At 40.6% G+C, this 24,414-nt stretch overlaps 1 protein-coding gene and 1 non-coding gene across 5 annotated transcripts in view; one reads left to right on the top strand and one right to left on the bottom strand.

Annotated features, from left to right (window-relative positions):
- Nucleotides 1-24,414, bottom strand: part of PRDM2 (PR/SET domain 2) — a 228,131-nt gene that overhangs the window by 185,798 nt on the left and 17,919 nt on the right. For 3 of the 4 annotated variants that reach the window (XM_038747232.1, XM_038747234.1, XM_038747235.1), the window contains exon 2: nt 14,162-14,235. The exons of the other annotated variant lie outside the window; for it this stretch is intronic. In XM_038747232.1, coding sequence (XP_038603160.1) covers nt 14,162-14,170 — 9 coding nt within the window. In that variant the 5' untranslated portion in view covers nt 14,171-14,235. The remainder of the gene's footprint in view (nt 1-14,161; nt 14,236-24,414) is intronic. 4 annotated transcript variants of the gene reach the window in all.
- On the top strand, nt 11,533-11,660 carry LOC119929422. The gene has a single exon (XR_005451547.1). It is a non-coding gene; the product is annotated as a U6atac minor spliceosomal RNA (small nuclear RNA).

Here is a 24,414-nt window from a genome sequence, read left to right as displayed (position 1 = left end):
GCTCTCACTCACAAGAAGCATTGGGGTTAGTCCCTGGAAAACTGTCCTGACCTTGAGGGTTGAGAGACACTGGTTGCTGTTAACTTGTGTAGATAACAGAATCTCTCTGCCTTTGGAGACTTTTAAAAACAGCATGGACATCTGTTCATTAGAAACATTTACAATAATAATAATGATGATATTTGTTAAGCACTTACTATGGGCCAAGCACTGTTCTAAGGCCTTGCACTGGGATCTGAAGCAAGGGTAGATGAAGGACTATACAGTCAGCCTCAACCCACCTGAAGTCTCGATTGTCCTGGGATTCTTCTCTACTAAAATTCCTTTTTCTGATTTAAGGATGTAAAACAAAATTTAAATACCTAATGATAAAAATTCAAACAGTACTATAACAGAGGATTCAGTTTTGATCACTCCAAAAATAACACCTCAGCTCATTGCGTATTTGATTTCTGTTCTGGGAAATTAGTTATATAGTAGTATATAAACAAACTTGTAAAGGTTTTGTATTTTGAATGTCCAAACTAGAAATTTTAAAGCAATGATTGATTTAAAACCACCATTCATTAAGGGTCTGCAATAATTTTACTATCAATCAATGGTATTTATTGAGCACTTACTGTGTGCAGAGCACTGTACAAGGCACTTGGGAAAGTACAATATAATAGAATTGGAAGACACAATCCCTGCCCACCAGGAGACTACACAGTCTACAATCTAATATGCAAAGCTTCTGTATCAATGACAACCATAAAATATGAATGACTGAGTGTGAGAGAGAAGTGGGTTATGAAATTTCACTAAGTCCTAACATTTTAAATTAAAACTAAGGAATTGGTTAAAGGTTTCCTTACCATTGTACTTTGGAGCATTTAGAACAAATTCTGAGAAAACAATAGTAATAATAATGATAAGAAAAAGAAGTATGGTCTTTGTTAAGTATGCTCACATTCCCCTTTAAAGGTCATTCATTCATTCAATCATATTTATTAAATGCTTACTGTGTGCACAGCACTGTACAAAGCGCTTGGAAAGTACAATTCGGCAACAGAGAGAGACAATCCCTACCAAGCAACGGGCTCACAGTCTAGAAGATAAATGATTATCTACCTAAAAATTTCCTTCAAAAAGAGGAAATTGTATCATCTTGAAAACAGAATGTGGAGAGTGTATTTCAGGTCACCAAAGCGGGAGAAGCAGGTTTAGGAGTCAGAACATCTGGGTTTTAATTTCAGCTCCACCTATCTCCTACTGTTTGACCTTGGGCAATTCACTTAACTTCTCTGTGCCCCAGTTTCCTCATCTGATAAAAAAGGGCTCAATATCTATTCTCCCTTCCTCTTAGACAGTGAGCCCCATGTGGGACAGAGACTGTGTCCTGATTATGCTGTATCTACCCCACCGCTTGGATCAGTGCTTGAAATATAGTAAGTACTTAACAAGTATTATAATTATTATTATGACTCAAGGCTTAAAAAAATTGCATGTATAAAGTGTTTACTATGCTCCAGGCACTAAGTGCTGCAGAAGAAACTATCTAATAAGGTTAGAAACACTCCATGTTCCATGTGGGGCTCACAGTCTTACAGATTATTTGGTCATTTTCATCATTTTACAGTGAAATGACTGAAGAACAGAGAAGTGAAGTGACTTGCTCAAGGTCACACGGCGGACAGGAGGTGGAGCCAGGGTTAGAACCCAGGTCCTTCTGACTTCCAGACACGTGTTCTTTCCACTAGACCTCACTGTTCCATGACTGTAAAAATACTGGAAGAGCTGGAGAAAAGAAGACTCGGTGCCAACTCCATTGGGATAGGCTGACCTTGCTATGAACACATACAAAAGATAACCCAAGGAACCTTGTCTACTTAAGTGCTAGATTCCTTCCACTTAACACAAGCTACTTATTTTTCTCTTACTGGTCTTTAATATTAGATTTAATACACTCATGAAAATGCTGTCCAAAAAAGCCTGCAATAGCTGGCAAGAGACATGAGAATAACCCCCCTCCTCCGCTAGGATCTAAGTGAAGTGGAGGAAAATAAAAATTGGGTTCTACGGTTAGCAGAATATCTAAGATCCTTAACAGCACAGACAACTAACTGTACAGACTGCTTTGACCACTGTGAACTGATGTGTTTCAAAATTAACCTGAAAACACCCCCGGGGTGGGTGAAAAAGTGTTCAGTCGTCATTGTCCAATCTTTGCACTAGGAGTCTGAGGGCCAGGTTCTAATCCCTGCTCCATCACTTGCCAGCTACGTGACCTTGGACAAATCTCTTAAGTAGTCTGGGCCTCAGTTTCCTCACCTTAAATAGGGATTAAATCCCTGCCTCCCTCCTGCTTAGACTGTGGGCCACACATGGACTCCTCGTTACATGATTTTCCTGAATCTACTCCAGAGCTCAGTAAAGTGCTTCGCAGATAGTAAATGCTTAACGAATTCATTCATTCAATCGTATTTATTGAGCGCTTACTGTGTGCAGAGCACTGTACTAAGTGCTTGGGAAGTACAAGTTGGCAACATATAGAGATGGTCCCTACCCAACAGCGGGCTCACAGTCTAGAAGGGCGAGACAGACAACAAAACAAAATTAAATTTATTTAATTATTAAATTATTTAATTTTGTTAACAATATTAACAAAATAAAATAAATAGAATAAATATGTACAAATAAAATAAATAGAGCAATAAATACATACAAACATATATACATATATACAGGTGCTGTGGGGAGGGGAAGGAGGTAAGGCTGGGGGGATGAGGAGGGGTAAGAGGGGGAGAGGAAGGAGGGGACTCAGTCTGGGAAGGCCTCCTAATGCCACTATTACCATTATTACTATTATTATTAGGCCTCTGCTAACACTGTCAGAAAAGAGATTGCTTTGCACATTCTTGATCCCACTATTTTATAAAATGGAGCTGACTTTTTATGGTGGTACGGATAAGATGCTGGAAAAAGACGCATCATTGTGGCATCAAAAACGGTGGAACAATGGAAGAAAAGATATCTCATAAAATGTACATCTATCTTGCATTAACTTCAGAAATTACACTGTAAGCAAAAGAAAATTGAAGAGTCTCTTATTTTTGATGCAAGGTTCCAAATGTTAAGTTTTGAACACAAGTTTTATAGAAGGAATCTCAGTTTAATGCATCCATATTTCTATAAAAGAAACATTTGCCTAATCAGAACATGTTCTATTTTCCTTTCTTTTCATTTTTCCATTTAATTAATTTCAAAATCATGAAAATGTCATCCTTGGTTGATAATCCACAGAATAAACTATTGAGCTATTTCTTTAAAGTTTGAAAAAAAACTTACACAAAGATTTCCCCCCACCCCACCATGTTGATTTCCACATTTTTGTCTTAATCACTCATCATTGACTCTGTAAATCAAAGCTAATTAAACATAGCACCAAATTTGTAAAGTAATCAATATATTTCCCTCATAAAAAATGTAGCCAACTATGTAGGAACCATTCTTAATGTCTTATTATCCTGACTACATTACCAAGATTAATTTCACTACTAATTCCAAGTCTTAAATAGCCTACTGGAAAAAGCCTGGGTGTCACAAGACCTGGGTTTTAATTCCAACCACGCCACTGGTCTACTGTGTGATCTTGGGCAAGTCAATTCACTTCTTGGGCCTCAGTTCCCTCATCTAGAAAATGAAGATTCACTGCCTATTCTCCTTTCTTCTTAGACAATGAGCCCCATGTGGGACCTAATTACCTTGTATCTACCCCAGGACTTGACACAATGCTTGGCACTAAGTGATTAACAAATACCATCACTATTATTGATTTTCTAAAACACAAGTCTACTTGTTCAGACTAACCAAAATCCACAGCGAATTTTCAGGCAACTAAGAGAATCTCAATTTTCTCTCCCTCCAGATCATCTGTACCCCTCTAATTCATTGACTCATTCAATCAGATTTATTGAGTGCTTACTGTGTGCAGAGCGCTGTACTACAAACTTGGGAAGATACAATGCAACAATAAACAGACACATTCCCTGCCACAACAAGGTTACATACTCTCCATTCATCTTCCCCCCATCCACACTCATTCTCAGTCTCTGCCTTTTTACACTCGGGGAACCTCCCTTTCTTGGCTTTTCTAAGCTACTTTTCTCTGCTCTGTTCCTTTCACTCTGAGCTCTGGCTTTAGGCCTGACTGCCCAGTTAATGTTCTTTGCTACCTGCTCCACCCTAGCACAATTACAGATCTTCCTCTGCCACTGTACAGTCAACGTGGTTTGGGATAAAGGATTCCATATTACATTGTACTAAAACGATTAAAACAGAAATAGCTTCAGAACTCTTAGGAAAAATAACTTTTCCCAAATTCCCATGTTTACTGAATTGTCTTTACGTTTGTCATTGCCAGATTATAAATTGCTAGATTTTGGTACAGAACCTTCAAGGTTTTATCAGTGTTCACTAATTTCAATAATTTTTCATCTTTTTTTGAAGGAGGAAATATGAGAATAATATGAATAGATTCAACAGAGACAGGGTCGGTCTTACTACATGTGTGACACAGAGTGGCGCAGCAGTTTTGACACTCCACATCTCAAACTCTTGAAAGCTTTTAAAATTAACACAAAAAAATCCAATCCAGCTCCAATGAAATATACTCTCTGTCACCCAAATGACTGGTGAAGGAAGAGTGGAAAGAGAAGAACAGAATTAAAATGAGAATGAAGCACAGAGAAAATAACGGCTTTGCTATAAAGCATATTTCAGAAAATAAGAATTGGGATGTAAACGTAATTTCCGTAAAATGGCTAGACGGTAGGGAAAAAAAGGCAAGTGAACAAAATTTAAGACTGAACTGATTTCAGATTCTAAAACCCAATTACTTTTTTAAAATTCAGAATATCCAAATACTTCATGAGTAACACTGCATTTCCTCTTGAGAATTCATACCTCCAGTCTTCTGCTACTTTTAAAAGTTACTACGCAAATCGAGATAGCTTTTTCCCCTCACAAAGAGTACACAGTCATGAGACCTTCCAAACAAAACAGTATCCCTCCTGAAAACTGCAGGGCGCTAATGATTGCTGAGAGCTCTCTTCCTCATTTGCCGGATTACTCGGAGGTCTTTCTCCATTTCCCAATCCTTTTCAAGAGCTTTCAATCAACTTCTGAGCACGGAAGGAAGACACTGAATTATTTTACAGCATTTTAAAGAACTCTATCTCTTTTCTTCAGCACCAAGGTTTCTACAGGGTGCCTAACTGCTTGTTAGGCCTAATGAAAGAGAAAGAAAACTATCTATTCTACTGAAAATTGACAACATTAGATATGCTCTTCCCACAACAAAATAAGTATTTGTGAATGGTTATGCTGTCGCTTTTCATGGCATGAACCGAGGAAATTCCCTAGCAAATTAGCAAAGAGGTAGAAAAATATGACAATGTTCCTAATGTACATATAAAATTTAAACAAAACGCGAGGCAACATCGCAGGATACTATGGTGGGAGGGAAAAAACTATAAAATGTCCTGCCGATTGCTGGAAACAAAGTGCAAGAAGGTGGTGGGCTAAAAGAACAGGAGATACACAGACACCTGCTACTCTGCTACTCGTTAATCCCAACCCCATCTGTCCCATTTTTCCTCGCCTCTGTACACCCTCATTACTTTTAAAGATATTTTAACCAATGATTAGCAACCATTCAAATGGAGAAAACCTTGTTTTTTCCATAAGAAAACTGAGCATTTGCCAAAGGCCCCTGGTGCCCCCAAAGGGCTTGACCCTCAGCCCCTCACCGACCACCATGGTATGGTGCATATGATGCTAAAGGGGTCCTTGGGTCCTGCGGGAAAGGGGCGGGAGAGATTTGCCTGGAGGATTCCTGGGCTTGCGATGCACAGGGTCCACTAACACTTTAAAGAGTTCATACATTATTTTAATGGCATTTGTTAAGTGCTTACTATGTGCCAGGCACTGTCCTAAGTGCTGGGGTAGATACAAGCTAATCAGGTTGAACACAGTCACTGTCCCACATGGGGCTCACAGTCTTTATCCCCCATTGTACAGATGAGATAACTGAGGCACAGAGAAGTGACTTGCCCAAGGTCACCCAGCAGGCAAGTGGCAGAGCCAGGATTAGAACACAGGTCCTTCTGACTCTCAGTTCCAGGTTCTATCCACTAGGCCACATTGCTTCTCTCAAAGAACACAAAGTTCCTGGATTCAAAAATTCAATCAATCATATTTATTGAGAGCTTACGACATGCAGAGCTCTATAATAAGTGCTTGGGAGAATACAAAAAGACAGAGTTGGTAAACATGTTCTTCAGGCATTCTCCACAAATTCCATTAGTCCACCCTCTCAACTGGGAGCACCCTTTTCCCCACCACCATGGGACGTTAGACCAATCTTAGGGACAGGAAATCCCCACTCCCAGCAATTTCCCTAACACAGTGCCAATCATCATTTTTAGACTAAAACTAGATATAGGAATTTACCAAGATCAAGAGTTGTCGGGGAGGAGAATAAAAACATCAGATTAGAAATTGTTCCATTTACATTTGGCTAGTCAGTAAAATTCTGCCAATTTAACAGTTAAATTGTCCTTTACATTGTCTCCTAAACATCAGTCCAAATGACCGGCGTCGGCTACCTGAACATTTGCCTCTCCAGGATTACATTTTTATCACATCCTTTGGTAAATGTCAATTTCAAAAAAGCCATTTGGAACACATCACTTCCCTCTTCGAAAACCTCCGATTGGCACCAATCTCTTCTCAGGTAAACCCACAACTCTTGGGCATTGGTTTCAGTGCTCTAGACCAGCTTCCTCCCCTGTATCTTCTCCTCCCATTATTCTCCCATTATTCATTCATATTCATTCATATTCTCTCTCTCTCTCCACCCACCCCCGGGGCTTGTGTTCTAACTTTTTCTTGTTTACCAGCTTCATCTTTGAGTCACTGCCCACATCTTTCCCTATGCCTAAAACTCCTCCGCCTGGAATGCACCAAACCATGTCCCACTCCACTTTAAAATCCCTCCTAAAAGGTGACCTCCTCCATGATTACATCATGTCCAAAAGTGCTATGGGAGATTTTGAGTTCTCTTAACTGCTTTGGTGGTGCAGAACTGCTGTAGACTTCTGATGGGCTTCAAAAATGGGGAAAACTAGGTTTGCCAAATTTGAAGAGGGAGGGAGAACTAAGGAGAGGGAAGGGTATGAGCAAGGAGTCAGTGGTGGGATTATTCTTATTACTATGATATTTAAGTGCCTATTACGTGTCAAGCACTGTTCTAACTGCTGCGGTAGATACAAGCTAAGTGGGTTGGACAGGGTCCCTGTCCCACATGGGGCTCAAAGTCTACAGAGAAGGGAGAACGGGTATTTAATCCCCATTTTATAGTTGAGGAAACTGAGGCACAGAAAAGTTAAGTGACACAGCAAGCAATTGGCAGAGGCAGGATTAGAACCCAGGTCCTCTGATTCCCAGGCCCATGTTCTTTCCACTAGGACACTTAAGAATAAGGGCATGGTGTTGTGCATACAGCACAGGCCTGAGAGTCAGAAGGTCAAGGGTTCTGATTCCAGCTCCACCACTTTTCTGCCGTGTGTCCATGGGCAAATGACTGAACCTCTCTGTGCCTCGGTTACCTCATCTGCAAAATTGGGATTGAGACTGTGAGCCCCATGTGGGACAGGGACTGTGTTCAACCTGATAAATTTGTAACTACCCCTGCGCTTAATACAGTGCCTGGCCCATAGTAAGGGCTTAACAAATACCACAATTGTCATTATTAGGCTGGAGTGAGTGGAATGAACACTGCAAGCTGGGGTGTATTAGGAAGGAGTGTGAGGTGGAGAGAGAGCTGAGTGATAGAGAGCCAATGGTTAGGAGCTTCTGCTTGATTCAGAAGACTGAGTAATGATTTGAGGTTTGTAAAGTGAGGTGAGTTATGAGCAGAACAATGGTTTAAAATAGTGATCTGGAAAGCAAAATGAAGTATAGATGGGTGAATGAAGTGAAGTGAATGAGTGATGAATGAAGCAGCGTGGCTTAGTGGAAAGAACACAGGCTTGGGAGTCAGAGGTCGTGGGTCACTGCCACTTGTTAGCTGTGTGACTTTGGGCAAGTCTCTGAACTTCTCTTTGCCCCACTTACCTCATCTGGAAAATGGGGATTAAGACTGTGAGCCCCACATGGGACAACCTGATAACCTTGTATATACCCCAGTACTTAGAACAGTGCTTGGCACATAGTAAGCACTTAAACACCACGATTATTATTATGATTATTTTTATTATGTGAGAGAATGGAGGAAGGGAGATCAGGGAGGAGGCTGGTGCCATAGTCAAGAGGGTGACTGTTTGCGTGGCAAGGAAATGGGTATACTGTAATAATAATAATAATAATAATAATAATAATGATGGCATTTGTTAAGCACTTACTATGTGCAGAGCACTGTTCTAAGCGCTGGGGGGATACAAGGTGATTAAGTCATCCCATGTGGGGTTTACAGTCTTAATCCCCATTTTCCAGATGAGGTAACTGAGGCTCAGAGAAGTGAAGTGACTTGCCTAAGGTCACACAGCAGACATGTGGCGAAGCCGGGATTTGAACCCATGACCTCTGACTCCAAATCCCGGGCTCTTTTCCACTGAGCCGGAAACACCAACAGGATTTGGCAACAGATTGAATATAGAAGTTAGAATATACAGAATATATAGTGTGCAGGCTTTAAAGTTCCTGTCCTCAACTTCTCTCCTTCACTTCACAGAATCTGCCCTCTCAAACGTCACAAATGATCTCCTTCTTGACAAATCCAATGGTCACTACTACATTCTAATCCTCCTCTACCTCTCAGCTGCCTTCGACACTGTCAATCACCCAATTCTCCTCGAAACATTACCCAACCTTGGCTGCACTGACACTGTCATCTCCTGGTTCTCCTCCTATCTCTCTGGCCGCTCATTCTCCAACCAAATAAAATGGGCAATTTAATAATCCTAATCAATCAATTTGCAGATCTGCTGTACCATTCCTCTTGGTATTACCATTTTATTTAACATTTCCTTGGAACCAAAGGGAGGATATTAACTGAGGTATAAGGACAGGGAAGTCTGGAGTAGAGGGAGGCAAGCATTTTTGTACCCTATTTCACGAATACACGTTATCAAATTTCATATTGCTGTAATAGACTTAGGACAATCACTACAATAATTAGTAGGTTCGCCTAGAAAGGAGTTCCAAGAAGTTTCAGGTTTAAAAATAATCTTAAATTACATGAATAATGCCTCTTTTGTTCAATTCTGCCAGAAAACCTTTTAGCTGCTACTTGGGGGCCAAGCCATTAATAAATAATAGGATAATTTAATGAATGTTATTTTAGTAAATGGACAAAGTACTAACTCCTATACTGTTAGAGAAGACATTAATTGCTTGCATACTAACCATCACCAACAGGACAGGAGAATTTGTTCAAAATTAATGTATTGTTTTAGTAATGGCAGGGCAACTTTATTTTGAACCTGATATGTGATGGAGTGCTTTCGTTTGCATTCTTTCAAAGCTGGCAGGTCTACTGAACCTGCCAGACAATCTAAAGTAGTAATCTTCAAATAATATAACATGACCAGCTCCAAGAAAGGGATTGTGGAGAGGGACCTCATCAACTAGTTCAAATGCAACCCAGATAGACATCTAAACAACTAAAAGTTGTTACTTTCTTACAAATAGCAATAACCTACAAAACCAAAGGGTTTCAACTTCATTCCTACCAGGGAACTGTCGATGCCATGTGAACAACCTCTGATGTACGGCTTGGCAATCTCAAGCCTCTCTGTCCCTGAGACAAGTGTGTGATTTCTGCTGGTTCTTGTCCGCCCCGCTCCACCCGGCCCCGGCACTGTGGCTCCCAGGGCCCTCAACATCCTCCTCCTCCGGTCCGCTGAGCTGCCTCCCCAGGGATCCTGTCCCGGTCCTTCTCCTGATCACCGAAGCAAATGCCTTCACCCCAGTTTGTCTTGTCCCACCCCAGCAGCAGACAGAAAAGCAGATGCAGCCGGGCGCCGCCTCCACAAACCTCTCGATGTCCTCCCTCTTCATATCCGACAGACGAGTACTCTCCTCATCCTCAAAGCTTTATTAAAAGTGCATCTCCTCCAAGAGGTCTTCTCCGATTAAGACCTCATTTCCTTTTTTATTCAATCGTATTTACTGAGCACTTGCTGTGTGCAAAGCACCGTTCTAAGCACTTGGGAGAGTACAACACAATAACAGACACATCCCCTGCCCATAACGAGCTTACAGTCTGGGGGGGAGACACATTAATATAAATAAACTACAGATATGTACATAAGTGTTTTAGGGATGGGAGGAAGGATGAACAAAGGGAGCAAGTCAGGGAGATGCAGAAGGAAGTGGGAGAAGAGGAAAAGGGGGCATAGTCAGAAAAGGCCTTTTGGAGGAGATGTGCCTTCAATAAGGCTTCGAAATAAGGCCCCTCCTACCTCACCTCCCCCTCCTACCTCACCTCCCTTCTCTCCTTCTACTGCCCAGCCCGCACCCTCCGCTCCTCCACCACTAATCTCCTCACTGTACCTCGCTCTTGCCTGTCCCGCCATCGACCCCCGGCCCACGTCATCCCCCGGGCCTGGAATGCCCTCCCTCTGCCCATCCGCCAAGCTAGCTCTCTTCCTCCCTTCAAGGCCCTGCTGAGAGCTCACCTCCTCCAGGAGGCCTTCCCAGACTGAGCCCCTTCTTTCCTCTCCCCCTCGTCCCCCTCTCCATCCCCCCGTCTTACCTCCTTCCCTTCCCCACAGCACCTGTATATATATATATATGGTTGTACATATTTATTACTCTATTTATTTATTTATTTATTTATTTTACTTGTACATTTCTATCCTACTTATTTTATTTTGTTGGTATGTTTGGTTCTGTTCTCTGTCTCCCCCTTTTAGACTGTGAGCCCACTGTTGGGTAGGGACTGTCTCTATGTGATGCCAATTTGTACTTCCCAAGCGCTTAGTACAGTGCTCTGCACATAGTAAGCGCTCAATAAATACGATTGATTGATTGATTGATTGATTGAACAAGGGGGAGAGTGATTGACTGTTAGATCTGAGGAGGGAGGGCGTCCGGGTCCGAGACAGGACATGGGCGAGGGGTTGGCAGTGAAATAGATATCAACTCCCTTCTGTCTCACTCTTGCACTTGGATTTGTACCCATAGTCACCCCTCCCTCAGCTCCACAGCACTCATGTACGTACCCATAATTTGTTACATTAATGTCTGAGTCCCCCTCTAGACTGTATGCTCGTTGTGGACATTGAATGGTGATTGCCAACTCTGTTTTATTGTACTCTCTCTACCAAGTGCTTAGTACAGTGCTCTGCACACAGCAAGCTCTCTATAAATATGATTGTGGTGGCTGCTGCTGTCATGGCCGCTGAGGATGCAGGCGTGGGCTCTGAGCTGCGAGGAGTCTGAAATCAATCCATCAATGGTATTTATTGAATGCTCACTGTTTGTAGAGAGCTGTATTAAAGGAGAGAAAGTTAGCACTCCCCTTGAGAAGGATGGAAGAGGTCCTAGTGGCCCATACAACACATATATGATTAAGGCATTGCCACCTACTTCGTGGTATCTAACCAAGTTTTTTTTTTTTCTTGAGAAGCAGCATGGCTCAGTGGAAAGAGCACGGGCTTTGGAGTCAGAGGTCATGGGTTCAAAACCCAGCTCCGCCAATTGTCAGCTGTGTGACTTTGGACAAGTCACTTAACTTCTCTGTGCCTCAGTTCCCTCATCTGTAAAATGGGGATGAAGAACGTGAGCCCCACATGGGACAACCTGAGCACCTTGTATCCTCCCCAGCACTTAGAACAGAGCTTTGCACATAGTAAGCACTTAACAAATGCCATTATTAGTATTATTATTATACCTCTAAGCGTGTCTACTTCAAATATCTACAAATATACATTTAATAAGCCATATATTATCAGTTTCAGTGAATGAAGACAAATGATTCAGAAAAATCAAGCATAAGAGGCTAAACCCTCCACAGTTCATCTTTTGACATTACTGGAATAACAAAAGGTGCTTGAAAAGATGATAAATGTTTTTCTAAGTTAGGAAACTTTTATTCCTTCTGACATAATGAACATTACCAAGTACCTGGCAAACCATACCACTCAAATAATATGCCTTTAAAAATATGTCAAATTTTTCTGATTATTACAGTCAAAAAGGAGCATCTGATCATTACTCCCATATTTGCAATACATCCAGATCAGGACTGTGTTAAACATTAGGACCATGAGAAGACAGTTCTCTGTTGATATTTGGCAGCTGGCATCAAAGGCACTTCTCTGACAGATATGATATTAAAATTTGGCAATTGCTTTTCAAACAGAAGGCATTTAAAAATACATGCTTGATTTGTATATATATTACATATATGCCCCCACATTGTTCAGCAGCTCATAAAGTACATATAAACATGAACGTAAATCTGAACAGAGTGAATTTGGTAGTACAAAGTCAAATTTAAAACGAGGTACCTCAGGACTTTTAGTAATAGATATAGTGTTATTAGACTAGAGCACTATTTGGAATAAGCTACAGTTAGTCGCATTTAACATTTGCACCCATCCATGGAAGCAGAGCATGACAATGACGGAGCAGCAAGGGCACTAACAAGATATAGACTCCTCTTTTGAAGCCTTTGCAATCCTTTTCAGAATCCAAATGTTAAACCGGGTTGACAGTACAGTGGTTTCCAGTCAATCTGCCAGGCAAATAGCTAGTTCCCATGGGCTACCAAGTTCCCGCGAACAATGACACTTAGAGAAGGAAAGGAAGCAAAATGGACAACCATTTATACACAGAACTGCAACAAGCCATGGCTCTCAACTCCACCCCATTCCTTGTTAGCACAGTCTCTTTCAAAATATCTAGGCTTCAAATGAATGTCAATCTGCTCGAATTAAAACGATAGAATCCATGTATGTTCCATGTGTTGGCCAGGCCCCTCCTTGAAAATATACAGTATGCTGAATGAATCTAATGAATAAATGAGTAGAATAAAAATATTGTTTCCCAAAAATACCAAACATGTCTACCCAAAATGGGACTAGGTATAGAACATTTGGCCCACTATCTAAATCAGGCTGGCAATCTCCAGGGCACAAAGTGACCGTTGACCACAAAGGTTTCCAAAATTTTGGCCAAGCCAGGAAACAAATATCCATTAGTCTTATTGATATGAGGCTAACTTGTAAAGAACAATCAATTTCTTCACTTTCTTGCTTAAACATTTGTTTTTAGAAGGGATTTCTCTTTTGTTCTACAAATAGCCACACATTTATTAAGATATGCAAAGGAATGTTTCCCTTATATAAACGTATTGAAGTGCACGAAAAAGAGATTCCTGACATTTTATATGTCTTCTGTGGAATAAATTAAATTCTATGCAGTTGGCACGGCTCACCAGAACTCCCTTCAGGCCCCAGAAATATTTATGCCAGAATATTTTTACATCCAAGTAATGCCATGTCCTGATGGAAAGAAAAACAAATTTGGCATGACAATTCAGCATTTAGCTCTTGTTTTAATTCTGCTGATGGGCTTTCAGGGACAGAAATATTGTGAAAGATTCTTTTTAAAGTAGATTTAGATTCTTACAACTCTCAAAATTTTCCCATTTTGAAATTCATGACAATGGTATTTTCTTCAAGGACGAAGGACATATGTATATCTACATACATAAACACACATTAGCCCCCCAAAGTCTCAAAATTCAAGTCAATAGTTTTCAAGGTTAAAAAACCAGCATTAAACAGAAAAGACAGAAATATGTTCTCTGGAAAGATGGCCCTGTAACAAAAGTACCTGATAAGCTGTTCTAATATCTTAGTATATGACTACCTTCAAAATGTGAACACACAGAAAAACCAAATGATGCCAATGAAATAAGCAAATATACAAATACACACTCTGTAAACTGATAGTGAGTTTATTTCAGATTCTAAGATTATGAAATAAAACTAGGTGGTTTGATTGACATTCTGGGGGAAATGAGTGTGTGCATAACTATTTCTGGTTATAAATAATTCTGCTAACATCTACAGAATGTACTTCAATAAATTCTTATGTTTAAACTCACCTGATTCATTTTGAATTCCTGTTGTGTTCTGTAAAGATACACACAACAAAGAAACTCCTTTGATTACATGAACCCTAAAAAGAAAAACAAACAATTGTAATATGTAGCTCCCTACAAATTTACAGTGATTTATAAAACCACATTTTGAACTGTGGCGTTCTTTAAAGGGTTTTTCAAAAAGCAGCTCTATTCCAATTTCAATCTACACTAAGAACATTTTTTTTCAGATTTACTCTAATGAATACAGGTCTCTCATCCTTCCTACCACTTTGTCAGTTTAAAATTGAATATGCATTCATTAAAACGAATGACTTTTTATTTCTAGCTACATCATCTTAGCACAACTGAAAATTAGGTTAGTAATTATTCAGGAACACAAAGCACTGGTAATAAACTAAACTTAGAATTGTCTTTATAAAAACAGTCAAGATATTTGCCCATATATGCTCATATTGATTCAGCCTGGGTTCAAGAAAAAGTCATTTTGTCAAGTTTTTTCTGTATTTTGAGTTCCTGAATTAGGAAACTATTCACATTTAGTAAATTTTTTTCTTATTTTGAATGGTTTATCGCTGAATGACTTCCTAGACAAAGGTGCTGTAAACCCACAGAAATCATCTCTACATTCTAGTTTACAACTTCCTGAGCCTGAATTTGCACACACTTCAACATTTGACAGATAAGAAGCTAATCAGTATCTGTGAGCACTCTTACAGGATTACGACAAAAAAGAAAAAAATGCTGCAATGAAATGCAAAATGTTTGAATGGGAGAAACTCACTAAATCACGGGTAATCCAGCCTTAGCCAAACATCTTTTTAAACATTAGAGAAAATTATTCACACAAAGAACATAATTTTCATTCTCAAATTCATCCTGATTTACATCAATGACTGTCAACAGGACATAGATTTGCATTACTTACAAAACACACAGGATGTACCTTCCTTACCCAAAACAACATGAGAGATGATCTATTCAGCAATGAATGACCACTCGCTCATCTTCATTTAGTCTGAAAATGTTTTGTAAAACTTGAAAGATGTGGAACCACACACAGAATCATCTGTTTAGTACTTTAAAAGCTTTCAAAATAGATTTCAAACAATTAAAATTCCTATCATTCTCTTCACCACGGTGGCTGCAATTAATTCACCTCCTTTCTTTAACCCGCATTACATTTGCTTGCTATATCACTAGGTGTTCTTCTTTCCTGCAAGACATGTAGGGAAAACAAAACCTCAAATATTTTTCTCTTTTCCTTAGCTGATGAATTTAAGACAACTTTTTCCCCTTATATGAAACTCTTCAGTGAGAACATTCTTTTTTCCCCATTTTTTCAGTCCTACTCTCCCTCCCTTCTCTCAGATAGGAATATTTTTCATCAACTGCTTTGTTTCCCCAGGGAAATAACCTAGATTTATACCCTCAGTAGCCATAATGTGTTTTCAAATGTATGCACATACACTTCCCCTCCTAAATATACATTAACCTCCTAGTTGCTTTTAAAGAACATCTCATGCTTATTTTCTCTATCTTTCTGGGTCACCTTCAAACATTTGTCAAAATGTTCACCTAAAATACTTTAGATGTAAATACCAGATTCAAAACACTACCAGAAAGGCTTAACCCCTCAAACAGATGCCCTGCTTTCTTTAACTCTGCATAAGAATGCATTAAAAGTATGTAATGATAGAAAGAAAAAAGATAGAGTTTGTTTCCCTCTGAAAAAATGAGTCCATATTTGCATTACTGCTCACTAATCTAGAGTAATTGTCCTTGGGGCAGCTGTAGGACTTGACAAAGTGACAAGAGAAATGGAAGTTGCAATATCAAATCAGTAAAAAAGGAAACAAAGATCTATTTCACCATTCAAGACACATCCCTAACCCAGAGATTAACAGATGTTATCTAGAGTCAGATTTTTATCAGTATATGATCATTTTACCTGCAAATCCGACTTGCAAACAGGATGAGATGCAACCTTTGATGCACTCCACTGAAATCTTCACAATCACTACTACAATGAATTTTGGGAAGAGTGCACTTTTAAGCATCCAATATTACACCCATAAATCCTAATAAACACTCGAGCTTTATTACACTTCCTGAAAAGTCACCCTGTTTGCCCAATGCATTTGCATCTTGAGGTTCTATAAACATACTGTCCTTAAGGTTAGATGTGTGTCAAGGCCCTTGAAGCAAACCCATCATATCCCTTGCCTATTTCACATTGGGGCTGAGTAACATAAAAACATGTCCTGTTCTGGACACAAACAACAGGTCTCTTGGTTAGATAAATTAACTTGAGACACCAAAACAAAAAAATAATTTCAGTCAATTCTTGCAAATCAATGTCCGATATTCAGATTTTCTGCTAGCTGATGCTGGGTCCCATTTTGAATGCAAAAGCAGGCTCCAGTAAGAAGGCAAGGCTATCGCCTCAAGATTACAAAGGGGACATCCTCTTTCCAGGCAGAGGCTCTTGTCTCTAGTGGGTGTTGGTTTGCTGCTAGCCTGCTTCTCTTGCCTGCAAAGTTTTGAGTGGCCGCTCAAGTCCTGACACAGAGGAGATGTCCAAACCTCCTCCCTGGACCCCATTGTAAGTCAGAAATGGGATCCTGGCATCACCTCCCCTCTCAAGGATTCTAAATAGTCAGGAAACGGAAATATAAAAGAGCAGGCTGAATATAAACAGAGTGATTATTAATTAATTGTTATATTAATTACTACTATTCACAGGATTTTGAATTCTATAAGAACTATAAAGCAACATGTTATAAATATAAATTATATATTATAAATTCTCTATGTATATGTCTGTCTCCCCTTCTAGACTGCAAGCTTATTGCAATTCAAACTCTGTTGAATTGTACTCTCCCAAATGCTTAGTACAGAGCTCTGCACACAATGAGGGCTCCATAAATACCACTGATGATGATGAAGGTAGCAATCTAAGCAAATAGCTGCCTGGAAGACATTACTAAATTGATAAAACCTGTTTTCATTTAATAAAATGTCATTCATTCCATTACAGGTCACAGAACGGAGTAATTTCACATTTACTTTTTCTATTAAATATACAAAGGTATAGAAATATCCAGAAGAAACATTTTAACATATATAAAGCAGAGAGCAACAGTTTTTCTAAAATACTGATAAATAAAAGTCTGGGCAGGGCCGAGTATAAAAATTAAAATACAAAACATGGCAAGTTCCTTGAAAAAGCAATCTAAAGAACCTCAGAGAAGCAGTTAATCATATCCTTCCAGAGGACCTTGGGAGGGCTGTTGACATCTAGGAAAAACATGGAATGGGAAAACAAACACTAAACCTCTGTGATATTTTAAAATGGTTGACCCATCTAATATATCTAAAAGGCAAATTAGTCCCAATCAGTGAATAATCAATGCAAAAAGAACAGGGTTGATTAAAGTGACTTTTAGCTGAATGGTGTATTTTGCAGGGCCTAACACTGACCTTTACATGTCTCTAGAAAAAGAATGTAATCAAAAACTCCTTCAAACATTTAAAAATAACTAGAATATCAAGGTTTTTATACGAATTTTCTAAATTATGCCATCTTGTCTGAAACAGAATGTTCATTCATTCATTCAGTTGTATTTATTGAGCGCTTACTGTGTGCAGAGCACTGTACTAAGTGCTTGGGAAGTACAAGTCGGCAACATACAGAGAAGGTTCCTATCCAACGTTACAATTTCTTCAGTTTTTCATGGCGTTTCAATCCCCTGCATTAGAAGTGGATTACTGTATGTGGTTTCTGATAGTGCCCCCAACTGCTTAGGGTGAAACATGAACTCATCAGTAAACATGTCCTGCTACCTGAATTATAAGTATGTGTTCTAGCAGAGACACCTTTGGCATTAAAGTACTTTACTTGAGTATAAAGTTCTATAGTAAGACAAGAGCCTGTTTTTAAACATGACAACATGTTTTGGAGCATTTGAAGTTTGGTGGGTGGAATTATTATTTATATATTGTAATCATAATTGTAATATTTGTTAAGTATTTACTTTGAGCCCTGTAGACTATAAGCTCATGGGCAGAGAATGCTCTGCGCACAGTAAATGCTCAATAAATAGCATTGATTGATTAATTGCCAAGCACTGTATTAAGCAATGGGGTGAGGTGGTTAGCAACAGAGGAGCAGAGTGTGCGGGCTGGGATGTCACAGGAGAGAAGGGAGGTGAGGTAGAAGGGAGCAAGCTGATGGAAAGCTTTAAAGCCAATAGTGAGGAGTTTTTGTTTGATACACACGTGAATACGCAACCACTGGAGATTTTTGAGGAAGGGGGTGACATGTCCTGAACATTTCTGTGAAAAGATAATCTGGGCAGTGAAGTAGGGACTGAAGTGTGGAAAGGCAGGAGGTTGGAAGGTCAGAAAGGAGGCTGATGCAGTAATTCAGGCAGGATAGGATAAGTGATTGTACCAACTTGGCAGCAGTTTGTATGAAGAGGAAAGGGTGGATCTTGGCGATGTTGTGAAGGTGAGAAAGATAAAATTTGGTAACAGATTGGATATAATAATAATAATGATAGCATTTATTAAGCACTTACTATGTGCAAAGCACTGTTCTAAGCGCTGGGGGAATACAAGGTGATTGGGTTGTCCCACGGGGGGCTCACAGTCTTAATCCCCATTTTACAGATGAGGGAACTGAGGCCCAGAGAAGTGAAGTGACTTGCCCAAGGTCACACAGCTGACAATTGGCGGAGTTGGCATTTGAACCCATGACCTCTGACTCCAAAGCCCGGGCTCTTTCCACTGAGCCACGCTGGATATGTGGATTGAATGAGAGAGTGGAGTCAAGGATGACATCAAATTTATGGGCTTGTGAGGCAGAAAGGATGGTTGTGCCGTCTACAGTGAAGGGAAAGTTCGGGAGAGGATAGGGTTTGGGAGGGAAGATAAGGAGCTCTGTCTTGCACATTTTGAGTTTTAGCTGGCAGGAGGACATCCAAGTAGAGATGTCCTGACGGCAGGAGGAGAAGCGAGCCTGGAGGGAGGGAGAGAGAACTGGGGAGGAGATGTAGATTTGGGTGTCATCTGCTTAGAGATGGTAGTTGAAGCCGTGGGAGAAAATGACTTCTCCAAGGGAGTGGGTGTAGGTGGAGACTAGAAGGGGACCAGAAACTGAAGCTTGAGGGACCCCTACATCCAGGGGATGAGTGGGGGAGGAAGAGCCCACAAAGGATACTGAGAATGAATGGCCAGAGAGATAAGAGGAGAATCAGGAGAGGACAGAGTCAGTGAAGCCAAGGCTGGATAACGTACCAATGAGAAGGCAGTGGTCCACAGTGTCAAAGGCAGCTGAGAGGTCAAGGAGGATTAGGATGGCATAGAAGCCGTTGAATTTGGCAAGAAGGAGATCACTGGTGACCTTTGAGAGGGCAGTTTCAGTGAAGGGGGCTGCTAATTCTGTTGTAATGTACTGTCCCCAGAGCTTTGTACAGCATTCTGCACAAAGCAAGCACTCAAATGTCACTGATTGATTTCAACTATTACTCCCCAAGTGGCTCTCTTCATTCCTCCCAAGATAACCTAACTGTAGCTCACTCTTCACTCTCCCACTTCCATCCTTAACTCCTGTCTTTCCCCCAGCTTGGAACTCCCTCCCACCCCATATCATCAGACAGACCAGTTTCCTCTGTGTTCAGAGCCCACCTAGAAGCCCTTCTCCAACAAGCCTTCCCCAGTACCCAGCACCCTAACCAGGTCACATAAAATCATCAGCCATTTCTAGTGCATATGTTCTTATTTCTACTTTTCCTTTATACAGTTTTATTCAACTGTACATTCCCTTATTTATTTTGATTACCCTCTGAAAATATGTTTATGTCTGACCTTCCTGTTGGAATGTAAGCTCCTTGTGGGAAGGGATTGTGCCGCCTTTAGTTTATACTTCACAAGCTCCTGGTACAGTTCACTGCATCCTGTGAACCCTCAATAAATACTATTATTACTACTACTACTAGAACCAGTGCTGTTTGGCAGAACTAGAAGTAGCACCTGCACGACTTCAGTTGCGATGCTCGGTTTCTAAGGGTTTCTACTTTTCCAAGAGAAAGCAGTACTGGTTTCTATTCCCCCGCCTCCAGTCTTCTCAAAATCTGATAGCTCCTCTACCACTTCCAACCCTTCCCTTCCTTCTCTAACCTCTCTGTATTTATACCCAGGCTATTTTTGTACATTTACTCAATTGTACTTTATTCATTCTGAATGCTGTTTGTAAATATTCTTACATCTGTCTCCCCTTCAGAGCACCTGCTCTTTCAGTTTGTGTGAGAATATGTTGTATTTCTGTTATATTTCCCCACCCGTGCTTAATATGGTGTAAATATCATCACTGCTACTACAATGACTACCTTTCCCTTAACCTGTACAAATCCAGGAAACTGGAGACAGTCTCCAGATTGTTAGTGCAGACCAGTTGAAAGTCATTTGTTTTTGGTTTAGTGGAAAGAATACGGCCCTGGGAGTCAGAGGACATGGGTTCTAATACCAGCTCTGCCACAGGTCTGCTGTGTGACCTTGAGCAAGTCACTTCACTTCTCTGGGTCTCAGTTACCTCATCTGTAAAATGGGAATTAAGACTGTGAGCCCCATGTGGGACAGGGACTGTGTCCAACCTGACTACTTGAGGACTTAGAATAGTGACTGGCACATAGTAAGCACTTAACAAACGCTGATTATTATTTTGCAGGTGCTTTAGGCAGACAAAAGGGAAAAAAAAACAATTTCTGGCCTCCAAATTGGCGTGGGAGGCCACCCAATTGTTAGCGTGGCCTTGGAAGTCATGCACTGCTAATCTAAGACTGATTTGATGTGCCTCATGTTGGAAGAACAGGACAAGGACTGGAAAAAACGGGAATACCATCACTGCATCCTAAAGACACATGAACATCAGGATCTGTGGGGCAAACCCAGGGGCAAGCTTAGTGCCTCCACAAATATATCCCTTGTCTGCACAATGCTTTTCCTGGAAATGTTTACTTAGGGTCTAGTATTAAGGTCTGTCCTTCACAAACTTAGGTAAACTTGGATCAAATGTTTTTTTCCATCAAAAACAGTTTCTCCAAGAACAAACCTGCCCTGAATTTCTGGCCAATAAAACTTTCAAAGGCTCAATTTTCTCGAAGATGGTGAAAACAATACGTAGCTTTTTGCTCTTTGAAATTTTGAATGCATAAAGCTCTTTGAAGGCAATGAGGCTCCAACTTTGTCTGGCCCTGAGCAATCTCACAGCGTAACAGTAGAGATGGCAACGCTGTCTTGCGGTCCAACATCACTGCCAACTGTGAGATGGCAGTCATGAACAAGAGTGTCTTTGCAGATCATCTCTTGCACACGGGGCCTTGAAAATTGACTAAAAACATGCTCTGCACATTTATTAATGCCTCAAGAAAGGCAACCCAAAAGCGGAATTTCAGAACACCTACCTTAGATGAAAAATATGTGTGTTCTTCCTTGTGTAAGAGGATGGAAAAGAATCAATGGTATTTACTGAGTACTTAGTGTGTGCAGAGCACTGTACTGAGCACTTTAGTACAACAAAATTGGTAGAAAAGTTCCTTGCCCACAATGAGCAAGGAACAAGGAACAATGAGCAAGTCTAGAGAAAAAAATTAACATTTGAATATGGTGCAAGACACTTAGTTTACACAAGCTGTAACAGACTGCAAGCTGTCTCTGGACTGTAAGCTCCTTGTAGGCAGTGAATGTGTGTTTATTGTTATATTGTACTCTCCCAAGCACTTAGTATAGTGCTTTGCATACAGCGTTCAATAAATACCGCTGAATGAATGAATGAATAACAGAGAGGCAGCATACCTAATGGAAAGAGCCCAGGACTAGGAGTCAGGGGTTTGGGTTTTAATCTTGGCTCTGACACTTGTGTGCTGTGTGACCCTGGGTAAGCCACTTAACTTCTCTGTGCCTCAATTTCCTCTTCTGTAAAATGGGGATCCAGTACCTGTTTTGTCTCCCACAGACTGTGAGCCCCCTTTAGGAAAGGGACTGCATCTGCTATGCATACCCGGGTACTAGGGTTGGGTAGAAGTGCTGAAGAGTCAGAAAGTAAGAGTCAAGAGTAAGGTAGGGAAATTAGAAATTCCTCAGGGAAGGTATTCTAGAGGAAGTGTGATTACAGAGGGTTCTGAAGATGGAGAGCAGTGATATGCTGGATGTGAAGTGGGAGGGAGATTCGGGCAGAAGGAAGGGTATGAGAAAGTGCACAGTGCACAGTGAGTAGGTTACCTGGACAGAAACAGAGCATGTGAGCTGTGGCATATTGGGAGAAGAGCAAGGATAAGTAGGTAGGGAAAGAGATTAGTGTTCCTGAGAGCTGGTGGTCAGGGATTTTTGTTTGAGGCAGAAAGGAATGGGTTACTTTTGGAGGTTTTTGAAGATCAGACATCAGGCACAGAATGCTGTTTAAGAAAACTGATCTGAGCAGCAAAGTGAAATACTGGAGAGAGGCAAGCCTGGAGGCAGGAAGGGCAGCAAGGAGGATGATGATGGTGATGATAATACTACTACTACTAATAATAACAGCATTTGTTAAAATTAAATAAATTTCTCGCGCAGCTAAATGAAAACTGCCTGAAACATCTGTTCTCACTATGAGTGGCAGCAACACCTATTAAATGTCCCACTCTGACATGGCATCTTAGTCCCTGAGGTAGATGAAACCAATAGTAAATGGATATAGACTGTTTAACAGTGGTTGGTAAGTGAATTTAAAAAGTACTACAAATATTTTTATGACTGTGCATTGCTTCTTGCTTGTTCTTACCATTATTAATTTTGGGAAAGCTTATATTGTGTGCAGAGCACTGTTCTAGGGATTTAGGAGAGTATAACAGGAGCACAATCTCAGTCCCCAGGGGGCTTACAATCTAACTAGGAATAAAGTCACCCAATTCTTTACAAATGCAGAGCAAAATGAATGGAAAGATGGAAAAGTGAATCAATAAGTGCTCAGTCAGAATACATAATGAAATATATTCACGAGTGTCATTGGAGGATGTCCGTATCAAAGTGTTGGGGTAGTAATAATAAAATAATAATAATAATAATAATAATAATAATAATGATGGCATGATCAGGTTGTCCCACATGTGGCTCACAGTCTTAATTCCCAGTTTACAGATGAGGTAACTGAGGCTTAGAGAAGTTAAGTGACTTGCCCAAAGTCACACAGCTGACAATTGGTGAAGCTGGGATTTGAACCCATGACCTCTGACTCCAAAGCCCGTGCTCTTTCCACTGAGCCATGCTGCTTAGTAGATCGGAAGATAACCTGGGAGGTAGGAAATTAATCAGATAAAGCCTCCTGAGGAATTGGGACTTCAGGCGGAAAATGGGAAGATCTGTGGCGTCCTCCTTGACGCGAGGTGCATGAAGAAAGGGTTGGAGGGAGAGAGATGAGAGGGTGAGTCAAAAAGAGGAGCACAGATCATGAGCTGGAGGAGCAGGTGAAGAGAGCAGATGTTTATCTTTGTCCCCTGTATTCTGATGTTTTGTGCTTTGGTTTCATCTTTCTTTATGTGTCTGCCACCAGCCACCTCCCTTGCCTACTCTTACTTTGTGAGACCCTTGGGGGAGAGCAACCATGTCTAATTCTCCTCTCATTCTCACAAAAGTACTGTGGACTACGGGAAAGAGCTCAGGACAGAGAGCCAGGAGACCTGGGTTCTAACTCCTGGCTGCAATATTTGCCTGCATGACCTTGGGTAAATCACCCCTTTTCTGTGCCTCAGCTTCCTCTTCTGCAAAATGCGGATTAAATACCTGCTTTCTCCCCTCAGATCAGAGCCCCATGTGGGATGAGAACTCTGTCTGATCTGACTGTGTCATCCTGGCCCCACAACAGAGCACTGTTCAGAACACAGTGAGTGCTACTAGCACAATTATTATTGTGTACTTATTTCCCTGCACTTAGAAGCACTGCGTAAAATGGGCACTAATAAAGACTATTACTAATACTAAGAAGGATACGGCTGGTGGAGGATCTTGAAGTCAATGGGCATGAGATTTTGCTTGAAAATAATGAAGCAAATGATTGTTCATTCAATTGTATTTATTGAGTGCTTACTGCGTGCAGAGCACTGTACTAAGCAATTGGGAGAGTACAATACAAAAATAAACCGACATATTTCCTGCCCACCATGAGCTTATAGTCTAGAGGGGGGAAACAGACATCAATACAAATAAACAAATGGCAGATA

This window comes from Tachyglossus aculeatus, chromosome 5 (assembly GCF_015852505.1).
Source record: "Tachyglossus aculeatus isolate mTacAcu1 chromosome 5, mTacAcu1.pri, whole genome shotgun sequence".
In the NCBI taxonomy this organism is placed as follows: Eukaryota; Metazoa; Chordata; class Mammalia; order Monotremata; family Tachyglossidae; genus Tachyglossus; species Tachyglossus aculeatus.
This window is presented reverse-complemented; position numbering and strand designations above follow the sequence as displayed.